The sequence below is a fragment of the Acomys russatus genome, chromosome 1, assembly GCF_903995435.1.
Source record: "Acomys russatus chromosome 1, mAcoRus1.1, whole genome shotgun sequence".
Classification (NCBI taxonomy): Eukaryota; Metazoa; Chordata; class Mammalia; order Rodentia; family Muridae; genus Acomys; species Acomys russatus.
The window spans coordinates 46700499-46712979 of record NC_067137.1 but is presented as its reverse complement, the minus strand read 5'-3'; the positions used below and the strand labels follow the sequence as shown (position 1 = coordinate 46712979).

General features: G+C 44.9%; 1 protein-coding gene across 1 annotated transcript in view; it reads right to left on the bottom strand.

Moving 5' to 3' along the window:
- The window catches only part of Efcab10 (EF-hand calcium binding domain 10), a 6257-nt gene extending 3904 nt beyond the window's left edge, over positions 1–2353 (bottom strand). Inside the window, exon 1 of the mRNA XM_051153651.1 lies at positions 2187–2353. Coding sequence (XP_051009608.1) covers positions 2187–2316 — 130 coding nt within the window. The 5' untranslated portion in view covers positions 2317–2353. The remainder of the gene's footprint in view (positions 1–2186) is intronic.
- Between the last annotated feature and the right edge of the window lie 10128 nt (positions 2354–12481).

The window sequence follows — 12481 nt, the reverse complement described above, 5'->3', positions numbered from 1 at the left end:
GCAGATCTCTGTGCGTTTGAGGCCAGCCTGGTCTACAAAGTGAGCCCGGGATAGCCAAGGCTTACACAGAGAACCCCTGTCTCGAAGAACCAAAAAAGAAAACTCTAATATGATTTCTAAAAAATAATGGGACAACAATGGCACAAGTCAGACATAAGATAGTGAGGCCTGGATGGTGAACGCTACTCTCACTACATTTTAGTCTTTGAATATTAGGCTTCATGCCTACCTTTGCTAAACATCATTTTTAAGTTATTGGTGATAATTAATTTGTTACGGCTATTGGGCCAGAGGAGCTGACTCAGCATTTAATAGCACCTGTTCTTGCAAAGGTTCCGAGTTCCATTCCCAATGCTCACCTCAAGTGGCTCACAACAGCCTGCAACTCCAGCTCCAAGAGATCTGGTGCCCTCATATGACCTCTTTAGGCACCTTCACACATATGGCATATACTTAAGACAGACATATACATAAATAAAAGTAAAAACAAACCTAAAGAAAAAGATAATGGTCCCATTACCAACTTCAACTGCTAGAATTTGTGACCAGTCTTATTTCACCATGGTGTCATTTACTTGCTCTTCTCTATGTATGTATGTGCATACATGTGTGTGTGTGTGTGTGTGTGTGTATACTTGTATATACTTATTTGTTTTTTCAAGACAGAGTTTCTCCATGTCTCCTTGGCTGTCTGGCAACTCAGTCTGTAGACCAGGCTGGCCTCTTGAACTCAGAGATCTGTCTGCCTCTGCCTTCCAAATGCTGGGAATAAAGGTGTGCGCCACCCTTAATGGTGATGGCTTCTCTCTGTATATACTAAGAAAAACATGATCTTTTTGATTGACAAATACTTGAAGTGGGCATCTCCGTTGTAGTTGCTCTTCTGACTCTATGCTGAAATACTCTGACAAAGGGAATTTAACACAATTCCAAGTTAAAATCCACAAAGAGCAAGAAGCCAAGAGGTGGTTGCTTTTGCTCAGCTCACTTTCTCTTTTTATGTCCCAGACCCTACTCTTGGGAATGGTGACCCCTGGTGGACAGCTTTTCCAATCCCCATTAGCCTAATCAACATAGTCCCTACAGACAAGCCCCAGATGATTCTAGCCCTCAGTAAATTGACAAGAAGGGAGGAAAAAAACCAAAGGAAATGTAGTCAAAGCATAGTATATATGTATATTAGCTGTAGACATTTTTCTAAAAATAGCACAGACAGTTCTGAACATTGGCTGTAGTACGTTTTGTTTTAAGTTTAGTTGTAAAGAGAGTTAGGTCAGTGGTTAAGAGCACTTGTTCTTGCAGAGAGGATCTGGTTCAGGTCCTCAAATGTTTAACCACGGGTAACTCCAGTCCAGGGGATCTGACACTCTCTTCTGACCTCCCCCAGCACCAGGCATGCCCACGATGCACAATCATATTTGCAGGCAAAACACCTATACGCGTTTAAATAAATACATTTTAAAAATAAAATATTTCAAAAGACTTTTCTCATCCCCAAGGTTTTGTTGTTTTTGTTGTTGTTGTTGTTGTTTATTTGTCTTTTGTTTTGTTTCTTTTTTTCCAAGTTGGATTGGTATTTCTGTTTCCTTCCACAGAAGTAAACGGACATTTTTGGGCTTTGAAGAGTCATGAAGGCCGGCAGGCTCAAGTCATCCTGAGAGGATGCAATCCCGTTTTCATAGCAACATAACGTCTTATGGTACACCAATAAGAATTATGAAATAACCCAAATGTTAAAGGAGTCTAATGTATAAAAATACCCGGAGAAACTGGCTACGAGGAGGATCCTGGCAGCTCATGCTAGCAATTGTTTAGCTTCCTTAATAAATTAAAGAGTGCTTGGAACTGAAGAGATCTGTTGCTCTTACAGCCAAAGCTGATTTAGGTGTAATTCATTTCTATCCCTCTGTCCCGTCTTGTCCCCATTAGATCCGTACTGCCGCCTCCATTTTCCAGTGGAAGGGACTTGCCCTAAGCAGTCATAAGTAAGGGGTGGACCTCGAGCTGGGTTATCCCCAGACTCTGGCACCCGCAGACTCTGCCAGCTTCCTGTCGCTAGGTGTGGCACCAAGAGGCCATTTATCCTGTTAGACTCCGGGTTGTGGGGCCGGGGAGCGAAGCGGCGGGTTGGGGCCCCTTTGCTTAGGGAGAGGTAGACAGAATGCCAATGGAGGCAAAATCCTTACTTGGTCGGACAAAGAGGAGGGAGCTAGTAAGTTGGTTCAGTAACTCCATGATCCGATGTTTTTCTAAATACGCCTTGGCCTGAAGCTCCCGGCTTTGCGCCATGTTCATGTTGGGGCCTTGCTGAGCCATTGCTAAGCGACCAGATAGCGTCTCGGCGGCTCGACTCCGCCCCCTTCGCGATCAGTCATGTGACGTACCTCGCACCTTCCTCCCTATCCCCACCCACTTCCTCCTCCTTTCTCCTGGGTACCACCCATACCCTCCCACTCCAGAACAACACCCTTCCAGGGTGGGGCAGAAGCGTGGGTGTGGCAAGCAGTCTGCGACGGCACACCCACTGTGGTGCGGGTGTCAACCCTTTCCACAACTGAGGCCAGGTTTGCTTGGTATGGGTCCCTGCTTCTTGAACCTGTTTGTCTGAGGATGAGACTTTAAGTGCAAGAACTCAGGATTCGTCCTAAATAGCATTTTCCGGGTGAACGGCCTGCAGCGATGCAGGTCTGAGTTTATGGATCCTAAGCTTGGGGTGTTTTCTGCTGAACTACAACAGGGTTGCTTCAACTTTTTCTAGATTAAACACTTTTCCTGTGTGAACCTGGTGTATAGGTATATAAGATAGATATATAAATCCAACAAGTACTGTTAGAAAGAAATTAATTTTAAAACAGTTCTTTGAAGTCAGGTGTAGTGGTGCACGCTTGTATACCCAACACCTGCAGATGGAGGATTAGGGGTTCAGTGTCATCCTTGGCTACCCAGAGAGGTCAAGGCCAGCTTGGGATACATGGCCCTGCCTCAGAAAACCAAAGCAAACTACACAAAAACAAAACATTTTACTGTTTATTAACAATGAAAGCAGATTTGTGTACTGGTGTACATGAATTAAATGCCAGCTGAATACTTGACACAGCAAGACACAGAGCATCTTCTATGTTTTTTCAGAGTTGACTGTTTTGATTTTATAATTGCCAAATTTAAGATGCTACTCTGTATTACAGAAATATGTGATACAAAATGGCTGAAGCATGTTCAGAGCCACTCCAGTAATTCTTGGGAATTCTTTCTCTTTTCCACAAGCCAAAACCACTTAATGCGCCAGATGTGGTGGCGCACACCTTTAATCCTAGCACTCAGGAGGCAGAGGCAGGCAAGCCGCTGTAAGTTCAAGGCCAGCCTGGTCTACAAAGCAAGTCTAAGACAGCCAAAGCTGTTACACAGAGAAACCCTGTCTCAAAAAACAAAACAAAATTCACTTAATGTTTTTTTTTTTAATTCTCTTTATGAAATTCAAGGCAGCAAATCAAGCCTTCGGGACTAGGACGTAGCTCAGTGGTATAGACCCTGACTAGCATATTAAGACATGAGGTTAGGTCTCCAGCATTCCAAGAATACCATCTCCCCGCCCCAAATCTAAACAAACGGAACCAAAAGACCCTACTTAAAAAGGCTGGAGGTGTAGATCAGTCTCTGAGCACTGATCTACTGTGAGAGAGGCTCTAGATTTTTCATCCCAGCAACACCAAACAAAACATAAATTCATCACTTACAGCAGGATATAAAAGTGAACACAGTGATCAGTGTTGTCAGCCTAGAGCATTCCAATTTTGCTTCTCAAGCCTGCCTGGAAATATGTGCAAAGGAAGCATCCAGATGCCACCTAGTGGAGTGGACTATAGCTGTCCTCATCTCCCGGCAGAACCATGCTTCCTTAGCATCTGCAGAATTCTCCTCAGGGCACTTCTCACTGGACTGTCTTCCAGGCTCCTAATCTGGTTAGTGCTTTGAGAGAGAGAGAGTGACTGGGCAGAAGGCATGCGGGGCTGCACTTAGCAAAGTACTGCTGATACTAGCTTAGGGGTGCTGATTAAGACTGTAATCCTAGCACTTGGGAGAAAGAAACAGGAGTATCATGAGGTAACAGCCAACTGACTGTGACTCAAGAAACAAAGCAAAGCACTGGTGCTTACACAGAGCTTGTGAAGTGAATCTCTCTCAGGATGAGGCTGAACACTGGCGGTCGGCAGCTCTGTGGTTGCTGGTGGTTTAATAGCTTCAACTGAGGTATAATTAACATTCAATGTACTTTACACTTGAAAAGTGTAACCAGCCAGGGGTGGTGACAAAGGAAATTGCTGTGATTTTGAGGCTAACCTAGTCTACAAAGCAAGTCCAAGACAGCCAAGGCTACATAGAGAAACCCGTCTTGGGGGGGGGGTGGTTACAGAAAAACAAAAAACAAAGAAGCCCCCCCAAAAAGCCCTTGGCAACCACTGACCTGCTCTCTACTTGTACCCATAAAGTTGTTGCATTCAGTAAAACTTTACATAAGTGGAACCACATTGTGTGTTTGTGTCTGTGTGTGTGTCTGTCTCTTTTCACTCAGCACGTACAGATGTGTTTGAGACTTGTTACGTGTACCCTGGTTCGTTCTCTTTATTACCAAGCAGGGCTCCGTCATCCTGATATGCCAGGATTTGCTTTTTTAGTCATCAGTTGGTGGGAGTTTGGGTTGCCTCACTTTGGGAGGGGGGTATTACAAATGAGGCTGCTATGAATGTCCACTTACAGATCTTTCTGTGAATATAGCACATAGTACTGGAGGAGTAAATACTTGGCAATGGAACAAGAAGCAGCCTAGGCTACATGATGAGGTCTTCATTTCCAAAACCAAAGGGGGCTGGAGAGATAGCTCAGTAACTAAGAATGTGTGCTGCTTTTGCTGAGGACCCAAGCTTGATCCCCAACAGCCACGTTAAGTGCCTTACAACTGCCAGCTCCAGGGGCATCTAATACGTATGGGTGCCTCAGGTCCCTGAACTCAATCTCTCCCTCTCCCTCTCCCTCTCCCTCTCCTTCTCCCTCTTCCTCTCCTCTTCCTCCTCTCCCTCTCCTCTCCCTCTCCCCCTCCCCACCACATCTCTTTCTCCCTCCCCCCTAAAAAGAGAGGGAGGGAGGGAGGGATGGAGGGAGGAAGAGAGAGAGAGAGAGAGAGAGAGAGAGAGAGAGAGAGAGAGAGAGAGAGAACCAAACTGCTTTCCAAAATGAAGGTACCAATTGGTAACTGAAACACCAGGGAGCTAGGGGCAGGAGGATCAGGGCATATGGTTCTTCTTGGCTACATGGTGAATTCAAGGCCAGCTTGGGCTACGTGAGACCTTATCTCAAAAATAGAATAGAATGCAAAACAAAAAAGGTGATTTGCATCCTCAATCTGAAAGTATTAAATGCTTTCACAGGTTTCTTGAGTGAATAGCTATCTATGATAGACTTGCACAGTGGTGAGCTGCCTGGGGATGAAGTGAAAGGGTTGGGAGTCCACAAGAGCCAGGGAGCACACAGCTCCTGCTTGGTGTACAGCCGCTAGAGTCTCCACCCACAACACACATTAAGCCATGTGAGGAGATGTCCGTAAACACCTCTGCCTCTTTCCCTCCAGAAGTTTGGTTAAACTGCCCTCAGGTCATACAGAGCTGTCTTAGACAGCTTAGGTTATTATCCATTCTCTAGATGGAGCATTGTCCTCTTGATTTGTGCCTGGATCACCTGAAGAGCATGGACTGTGGTGTCAGGGTGACTTGTCATTCTGATTGACTGACAGCTTAAAAGCTATGGGCTCGGCTCAGGGTTGCTGCTGGGTGTGGAGTGGCAGGGGTTACATGACGAGAGAAGTGGGAAGCCGGAATCAGTCGGAATGGACTGTGGCTTCACTTCTGGTTTTGTTTTGTTTCAACCAGGAACAAACTAGAGATGCCTCAGGTTGGAGTTTTGGTCATTAAAAAGTAGGGAAGATGGGGCTGGGGAGATGGCTCAATGGAGAGCGCCTGCTGCTCTTCCAAAGGTCCTGAGTTCAATTCCCAGTAACCACATGGTGGTTCACAACCATCTGTAATGTGATCTAATACTCTCTTCTGGTGTGGAAGTGTACATGAGGCAGAGCACTGTATACATAATAATAAATAAATAAATCTAAAAAAAAAAGTAGGGGGCCTGAAGAGATGGTTCAGTAATTAAGAATATTTGGTAGTCTTATAGAGCATCTTAGTTTGTTTCCCAGGACCACAATGGCTCACAACTTTATCAATTCCAGTTCCAGGAGATCCAGCATCCTCTTCTGGCCTCTGCCAGAAACTGGCACTCACAAAGTGCACTTGCATGCAGGCAAAACATTCACACACACAAAATAAAAAATAAATCCATCTTTCTGAAAGTATAAAAAGGTCTTTGGGGTGTATCTCAGTGGTAGAGCACTTGCCTAGATACCGAAACCCTAGAGTAGAAAAAAGAAAATGAAAAATAATCTCACTGCCCCCTGAGCTCTGGGGTTATGGGTATGTGATACTAACCCTGACATGTTATGAATAAGTACTAGTTTGCTACTATCACCAGCACCAACACTGCCATCCCAGGGGAATCCCTGTCCTTTTACCCATTTTTGATGCCAAAGAAATGCAGGTGTGGTGTTTGGAGCCTGCTCCTGGGGCAGCTCCGGGGGCAGCTGGAAGGGGGTGCTTTCTCATGGCTGCGACAGTGGCCAGGTGGCACACAATCTTGTTTCCCCTTGCTAAGATTGAGAATGCATAGCCCACAATGCTACCGAGGCACTGATGTTAGATTTCTGCTTCATCAAGGGCTCCTGAGCTTTGGAGGGCTGTCTTGTAACTCAGTTCCCCCAGATGCTATCTTTCAGTAGGAGACTAGGCTAGTGCCAGTGAGCTGAGGCCAGAATGGGATTGCCTTTGCAAGGAAGGAACACACGCACACGCACATGCATGCACACATGTACACACACATATTCATGTATATACACATATACCCAGGGCTTCATTTGTGCTAACCCAAGATATAGCCTGGATGGCCTTGAACTCATGATCTCCCTGGCTCACCTTCTTCAACACTTACCTGTGGGTTAGAGACATCAACCCAACTCCATGATGAAGGGCTCCTTTCTCTTCCGGTGCCCCCTTAATTGTCTCAGTCTGTCCTGCCCCAAGAGCATGCGCAGAGCAGGCAGTGTGCTGCAGTTGACTTACAGCACTGGAGGGGTCCACTGTGTCTCTTCCCAGCTGTTAGGCGAGGTTACACTGCGCACTTGATAGGATGCATGGGTGCACTGAAAAGAGCAAATGTTTTCATCCTTGCTCCCGATGCCTATGACTCCACATTTATTTACACATTATGGACTCTTACTTTTTAATTCAAAGGTTTATTGGACATCAGCTGTGTAACTGAGCAGCACTGAACAGGATGGCCCAGGTCTTGCCTTTTTAGAACTTTAAGGTGATTCCTAAAGTAAAGCTTGGGGTTCAAATTAAAATGGAATACACATTTTTTTTTAAATGAAAACGCCTCAGAATGTCAATAGAACACATGGTAATCCCATCAACTTTACAGTGTCAGTGAAAAGTTCTCCAAGAAAGATCTCATGTAAAGCTCTGATGCATTGTGTGTGTGTGTGTGTGTGTGTGTGTGTGTGTGCGTGTGTGTGTGTGTGTGTGTATGTTTTCATATGGAGTCTATCCACCTTTTATGTTATTATTACATGCCACGTCACACAAGGGGAGGTCAGAGAACAGCTTCCACTGGTAGGTCCTAGGTACTGAACATAGGTCATTGGGTTGGTGGCACGTGCCTTTAGCTGATGCATCATCTAACCAGGCCCCTTCAAAAATATTTCTTTTCTTTTTCTTCCTTTCTTTCCTTTCTCCCTTCTTCCTTCCCTCCCTCTCCCGCTCCCTTCCTTCCTTTTTTTTTTTTTTTAATGCTGGTAATTAAACCAAGGAGGACCTTGTGCATGCTAGGCAGACATTCTACCCCTGAGTCCTTTTCAGGCCTTCAAAGGTGAGTCGGGTTGTGCCCTGGGAATAAGACAGGTAAGAGCAGTTAGTGTCCCACCCCCCTCTGTACTGGAGATGGAACCCATGTCCTTGTATGTGCCACACAGATGTTCTATTACTGAACCGTATGAGCAGCTCTAATGCCTGTCTGAGGCAGGCATATGGATATCATGCTTATTTAAATCAGAATAAATCCAAAGCAGTGCAGCTCAATTGTAGCAAACTGATGTTTACTTACTCTCAGGTAGCTCAGGTTTGCATCAAATTTACTATGCAGCCAAAGATGATCTTGAACTCCTGATCTGCCTACTTCTTCTTCCTAAGTGCTGGAATTCCAGATGTGCTTCCGGCACAGTTCTACAGATGAATCTCTGATCAAAAGAGACAATCCTGTTCTGCCCACCCTTTACCTCCAACCCAAGGTAATTCTCTCTGTAGGGCCTGGTATTAAAACTCTCAAGGTCCCACTTCGTTTTTCCAAAACTAACCTTGTAGTGTGCTGAGGCCCTTGGGCAGGGAAAGCTTGGCAGCTTATGGAAGATGAAGTGGGGGGAGGGGTGTGGGAGCCTGTGCAGGTCTAACCATCTCATAGATGCCTTTCAACCCCCTGTTTAAATTCCAAAGCAAGTGTTTCACTCCTCCTCCTTTGTTGCACCTACCAGCTCAGGGAGACTACACAAAAAAAGGGGGAAGGCATTTGGCTGCTGTGTGTGTGTGTGTGTGTGTGTGTGTGTGTGTGTGTGTGTGTGTGTGAAAATTTAAATTTAAGAGTGCCCATAAAAATGAAGATATCGTAAATATTTCACAAATGAATAGATCCATTTAACAAGCACTCAGGTCAAGCTACAGAGCATCTTCCAGCTCTCCAGACATCTCCCCTGTGCGCCCCCAAAGGTAACAGCTATTATATAAATCAGTGTGTTTGTATTCATGGCCTTAATTCGCCAAGGTTACTTTGAATGCCAATTCATTAATTAAAATGTTAAACAATGTCAGGCTCATCGAGGGCCTGGCAGGAGCATCCTCCAGGTGCTTGAAGGTGAGCTGGGCTGGGGGCACCTCTGTGGTACATCCTGCAGCAGTCTGTCCGTCCTCTGCTCAGTGTCATATCCCTGAGCTATAACAAACATCTCAGAGTGTCAAGTTGGACAGAATGGAAGCCTTGTAAAATTGGAAAAACACACATCTCATTCTTTCCACTGGAAAAGCCTTAGAGATGGGGCTAGAGTCGCAGCTCAGCGCCAGGATGCTTGTCCCCGAGTTCCATTCCCAGCATCACAAGTAAATGAAGATCCATTATTTTCTTTCCCATGAGGCTTTGCTTTGTCCTGCTTCAAGAATGTGACAGAATTGTTACCCTCTTTTCCCATCCACCAGGGCTGCATCTGGATTATTCAAGAACCTGGAAGATATCGGGGAGGGGTGAATTTGGTGAACACTCCTGGGAGATCAGCCAGGCAAGTGGGCTGAGAGAAAAAGAAATCTTATCCAAACTGAGCTCTTGTAACAACGACCTTCACACATTGCAGAGGAAATAAGCACTTTTGTGATGATAGCGTTTGACTAAAAATGCACTAAAATATTTGAAGGCAAAAGGGGAAACCCAGGGAGTCCCACAATTGTTTTAAATTAAGGGTGCCTTCCAAATGTTAATGACCTCAGCTCAGACTTGCCTAGATAACCTAGACAGTGGCCCATGGTGCTTTCCCAAAGATTCGAACTTGTACGGGACTGATTAGATGTTTGGACACTTCATTTCCTTTCCATCTTCTCATTGACTTTTCTAGTTGAGTGGATTATATCAACGCAATGAATAGAAAATAAACACGAAAGTCTATCCTTGAGCCATTCATTCAGAAATATAGATCCCAGCAACCCTGCTGCTTGCTGCTCTGGGCTAGCCCCAGCTGGAGCAGAATGCAGGAAATAATTCATTAAGCAAGCAGCTATTGCCTCATGGGGAATGCCAGAAAGGAGAAACGTATTCACAAAAACTTGAGTTAACCAACCAGGTGGTGCAGTAAACGTTAAAATGCCTGTAGAAACAGGGTGACTTGGGAAGAACTATGTAGGTAGAGATGATTTATCCAGGAAGTACAACGTGAGGAGAGCACCAAACAGAAGGGAAAATATGTGCGGCTGCCAGCAGGCAGCTGCCTGCTCAAAGGGTCTCATTTAATCGGTGTGCCTTAGTTTCCTCTTCTGCTCAATGGACCCATTCTGAGTCAACCATTAGCTGAGCTTTTAAGATGGGGTAAGGGAACTCACCATCAAATGTTATGGCCTGAATTTGATCCCCAGAACCCACATGGTAGGAGGAAACTAAGTTCTATAAGTTAGGCAGGTAGACAGACAGACAGATGTAAGAACTAAGAAAAATGTAGAATAATAATCCATTTGAGCTGGAGATATGCGCTTCTAATGTGCTTGCCTGGCATGCACAAAGCCTTGGGTTCAGTCCCCAGCACTTCATAAGCCTAGTTGGGGTAGGTTACATCCTTAATCCCAGCACTGACCCCAGCTACAGAGTGTGTCTCAGACTAGCCTAGGGCACATAGGATTCTATCTCACAAAAATAAATAAATAAATAAATAAATAAATAAATAAATAAATTTTTTAAAAAGAGAATCAATCAACTAGCACAGTTTCATATGGGAGGGAAGGCCAGGATGGATAGACCTGCTTTGGAGCGAGGCAGAAGTCGCTATGCTAGTGCCATCATGAGTGGCTCTCAGAGGAGGAGCCACTCTCAGATGGGCCAATGGAGCTGCTGGCACCAGAGTACCTTGCTAATGTTTTGTGACTGCAGCAAAGCCAGTTCTCTTGCTATGCTTCCTATCATGGTGATAACCATCATGGTTTAAAGCAATTTGGGGAGAAAAGATTGACTTCAGCTTACAGTTGAAATCCATCATGAAAGGAGGGCAGGGCAGGAACTCAAGCAGGAACCTGGAGGCAGGAACTGAGGCAGAGGCCGTGGCAGAGTGCTGTGTGCTGGCTTGCTCAGTTTCCTTTCTTTTACATCACAAATCCACCTGGCCAGCAATGGTACCACTTAAATGGGCAGTACCATTCAACCAAGAAAATATCTTACAGACTAATGCCTACAAGTCAGTCTTATGAAGGCATTTTCTCAATTAAGGTTCCTGTTCTCAGATGACTCTAGCTTGTGATGTTGACAAAAACAAAAACAAAAACAAAAACAAAAACACACACACACACACAAAACAAACAACAACAACAACAACAACAAAACCACCAATCTATGTTTACTCACTGTCTTGCTGTGTGCTAAACTTCAGATCTGTTTCATGTTGTCTCTCTGGTAGAATCAGTAAACATATTTTCTTGGGCCTGCCTAGTTTGCCTGAGTGAACACTAAGTGGACTTATTCTGCTCCTGCTTATTCAAGCCCTGTACACGACCATCTTCTCCTGTTAGGGTCTTTTGCAGATGGCTAATGTGCTCCCAAACACCGCTGTCTATCCGGTCTCTCTTTTCTCACACTTGTCTCAGGCTCCTACACACAGTCCACTTGCCTCACTGAAAATATGGATGCCATCAGCTGAGCATTCTCTCATTTTCCCACCCCAGGCTTTCTTCTTTGTCACTCCTGAAGAAGTATCCCTTTTCTGGCAAAGGCCAGTAGCCATTCTTGCTTTACATAATTCCCGCTCTTGCTCTCTCACTCTTTACGTCTCAGCAAAACATTTAATTACTAACCAAAGAGAGGGTACTGATTAAACCATTACTTTGAAAGGCTTGTGGGTAAAATGTTCATGATAAAGATAATTGAACACAGTCATGGAATACAATACCCAAGAGAGGTAGCTGCATTGATATTTGTTATTTTCTCATTAAACTCAGATTATTTGTTTTTGTAGCTGATTCCTGTCCAAGGTTTATTTGTTTCATGTGTATGGGTGTTTTACCTGTATGCATATCTGTACATGTGTGCGCAGTGCCCAAGTAGGCCAGAAGAGACATCAGAACCCCTAGGACTGTAGTTACCATTTTGATTTGCCATGTGGATGCTGGGAATTGAACTTGGGTCCTCTGGACAAGTAGGTAGTGCTTTCAACTACTGAGCAATCTCTCCACCCCTGGAAGTTTCCATTCTACTTTCCCAAGTGATGATGTTCAAGACCCAGCCCACCACTGATGTGCCATCTCTAAATTTTCTTATCATTGTGCTTTTCTTCCTAGGTCACTCCTGATGAGCCAACGAGCTGACACTAACATTGACTCTGTCTGAGATTTTCTGTCATCAGCTATGCTCATCTTTTCCAGGGCACAGAAAACCCCTGCTTGGTCTTCGTGGCAAGCACATTCACGTGCTCATTGTGCCCTTTGTTCTAAGAACAAGTTCCACAACTGACTTTTTGTGTCTACCTGGTACCATGTCCCCTCTGACTGCTCAACGTTGGCTACGGTGGGAGGGCAGGGCTGACACACTGGTG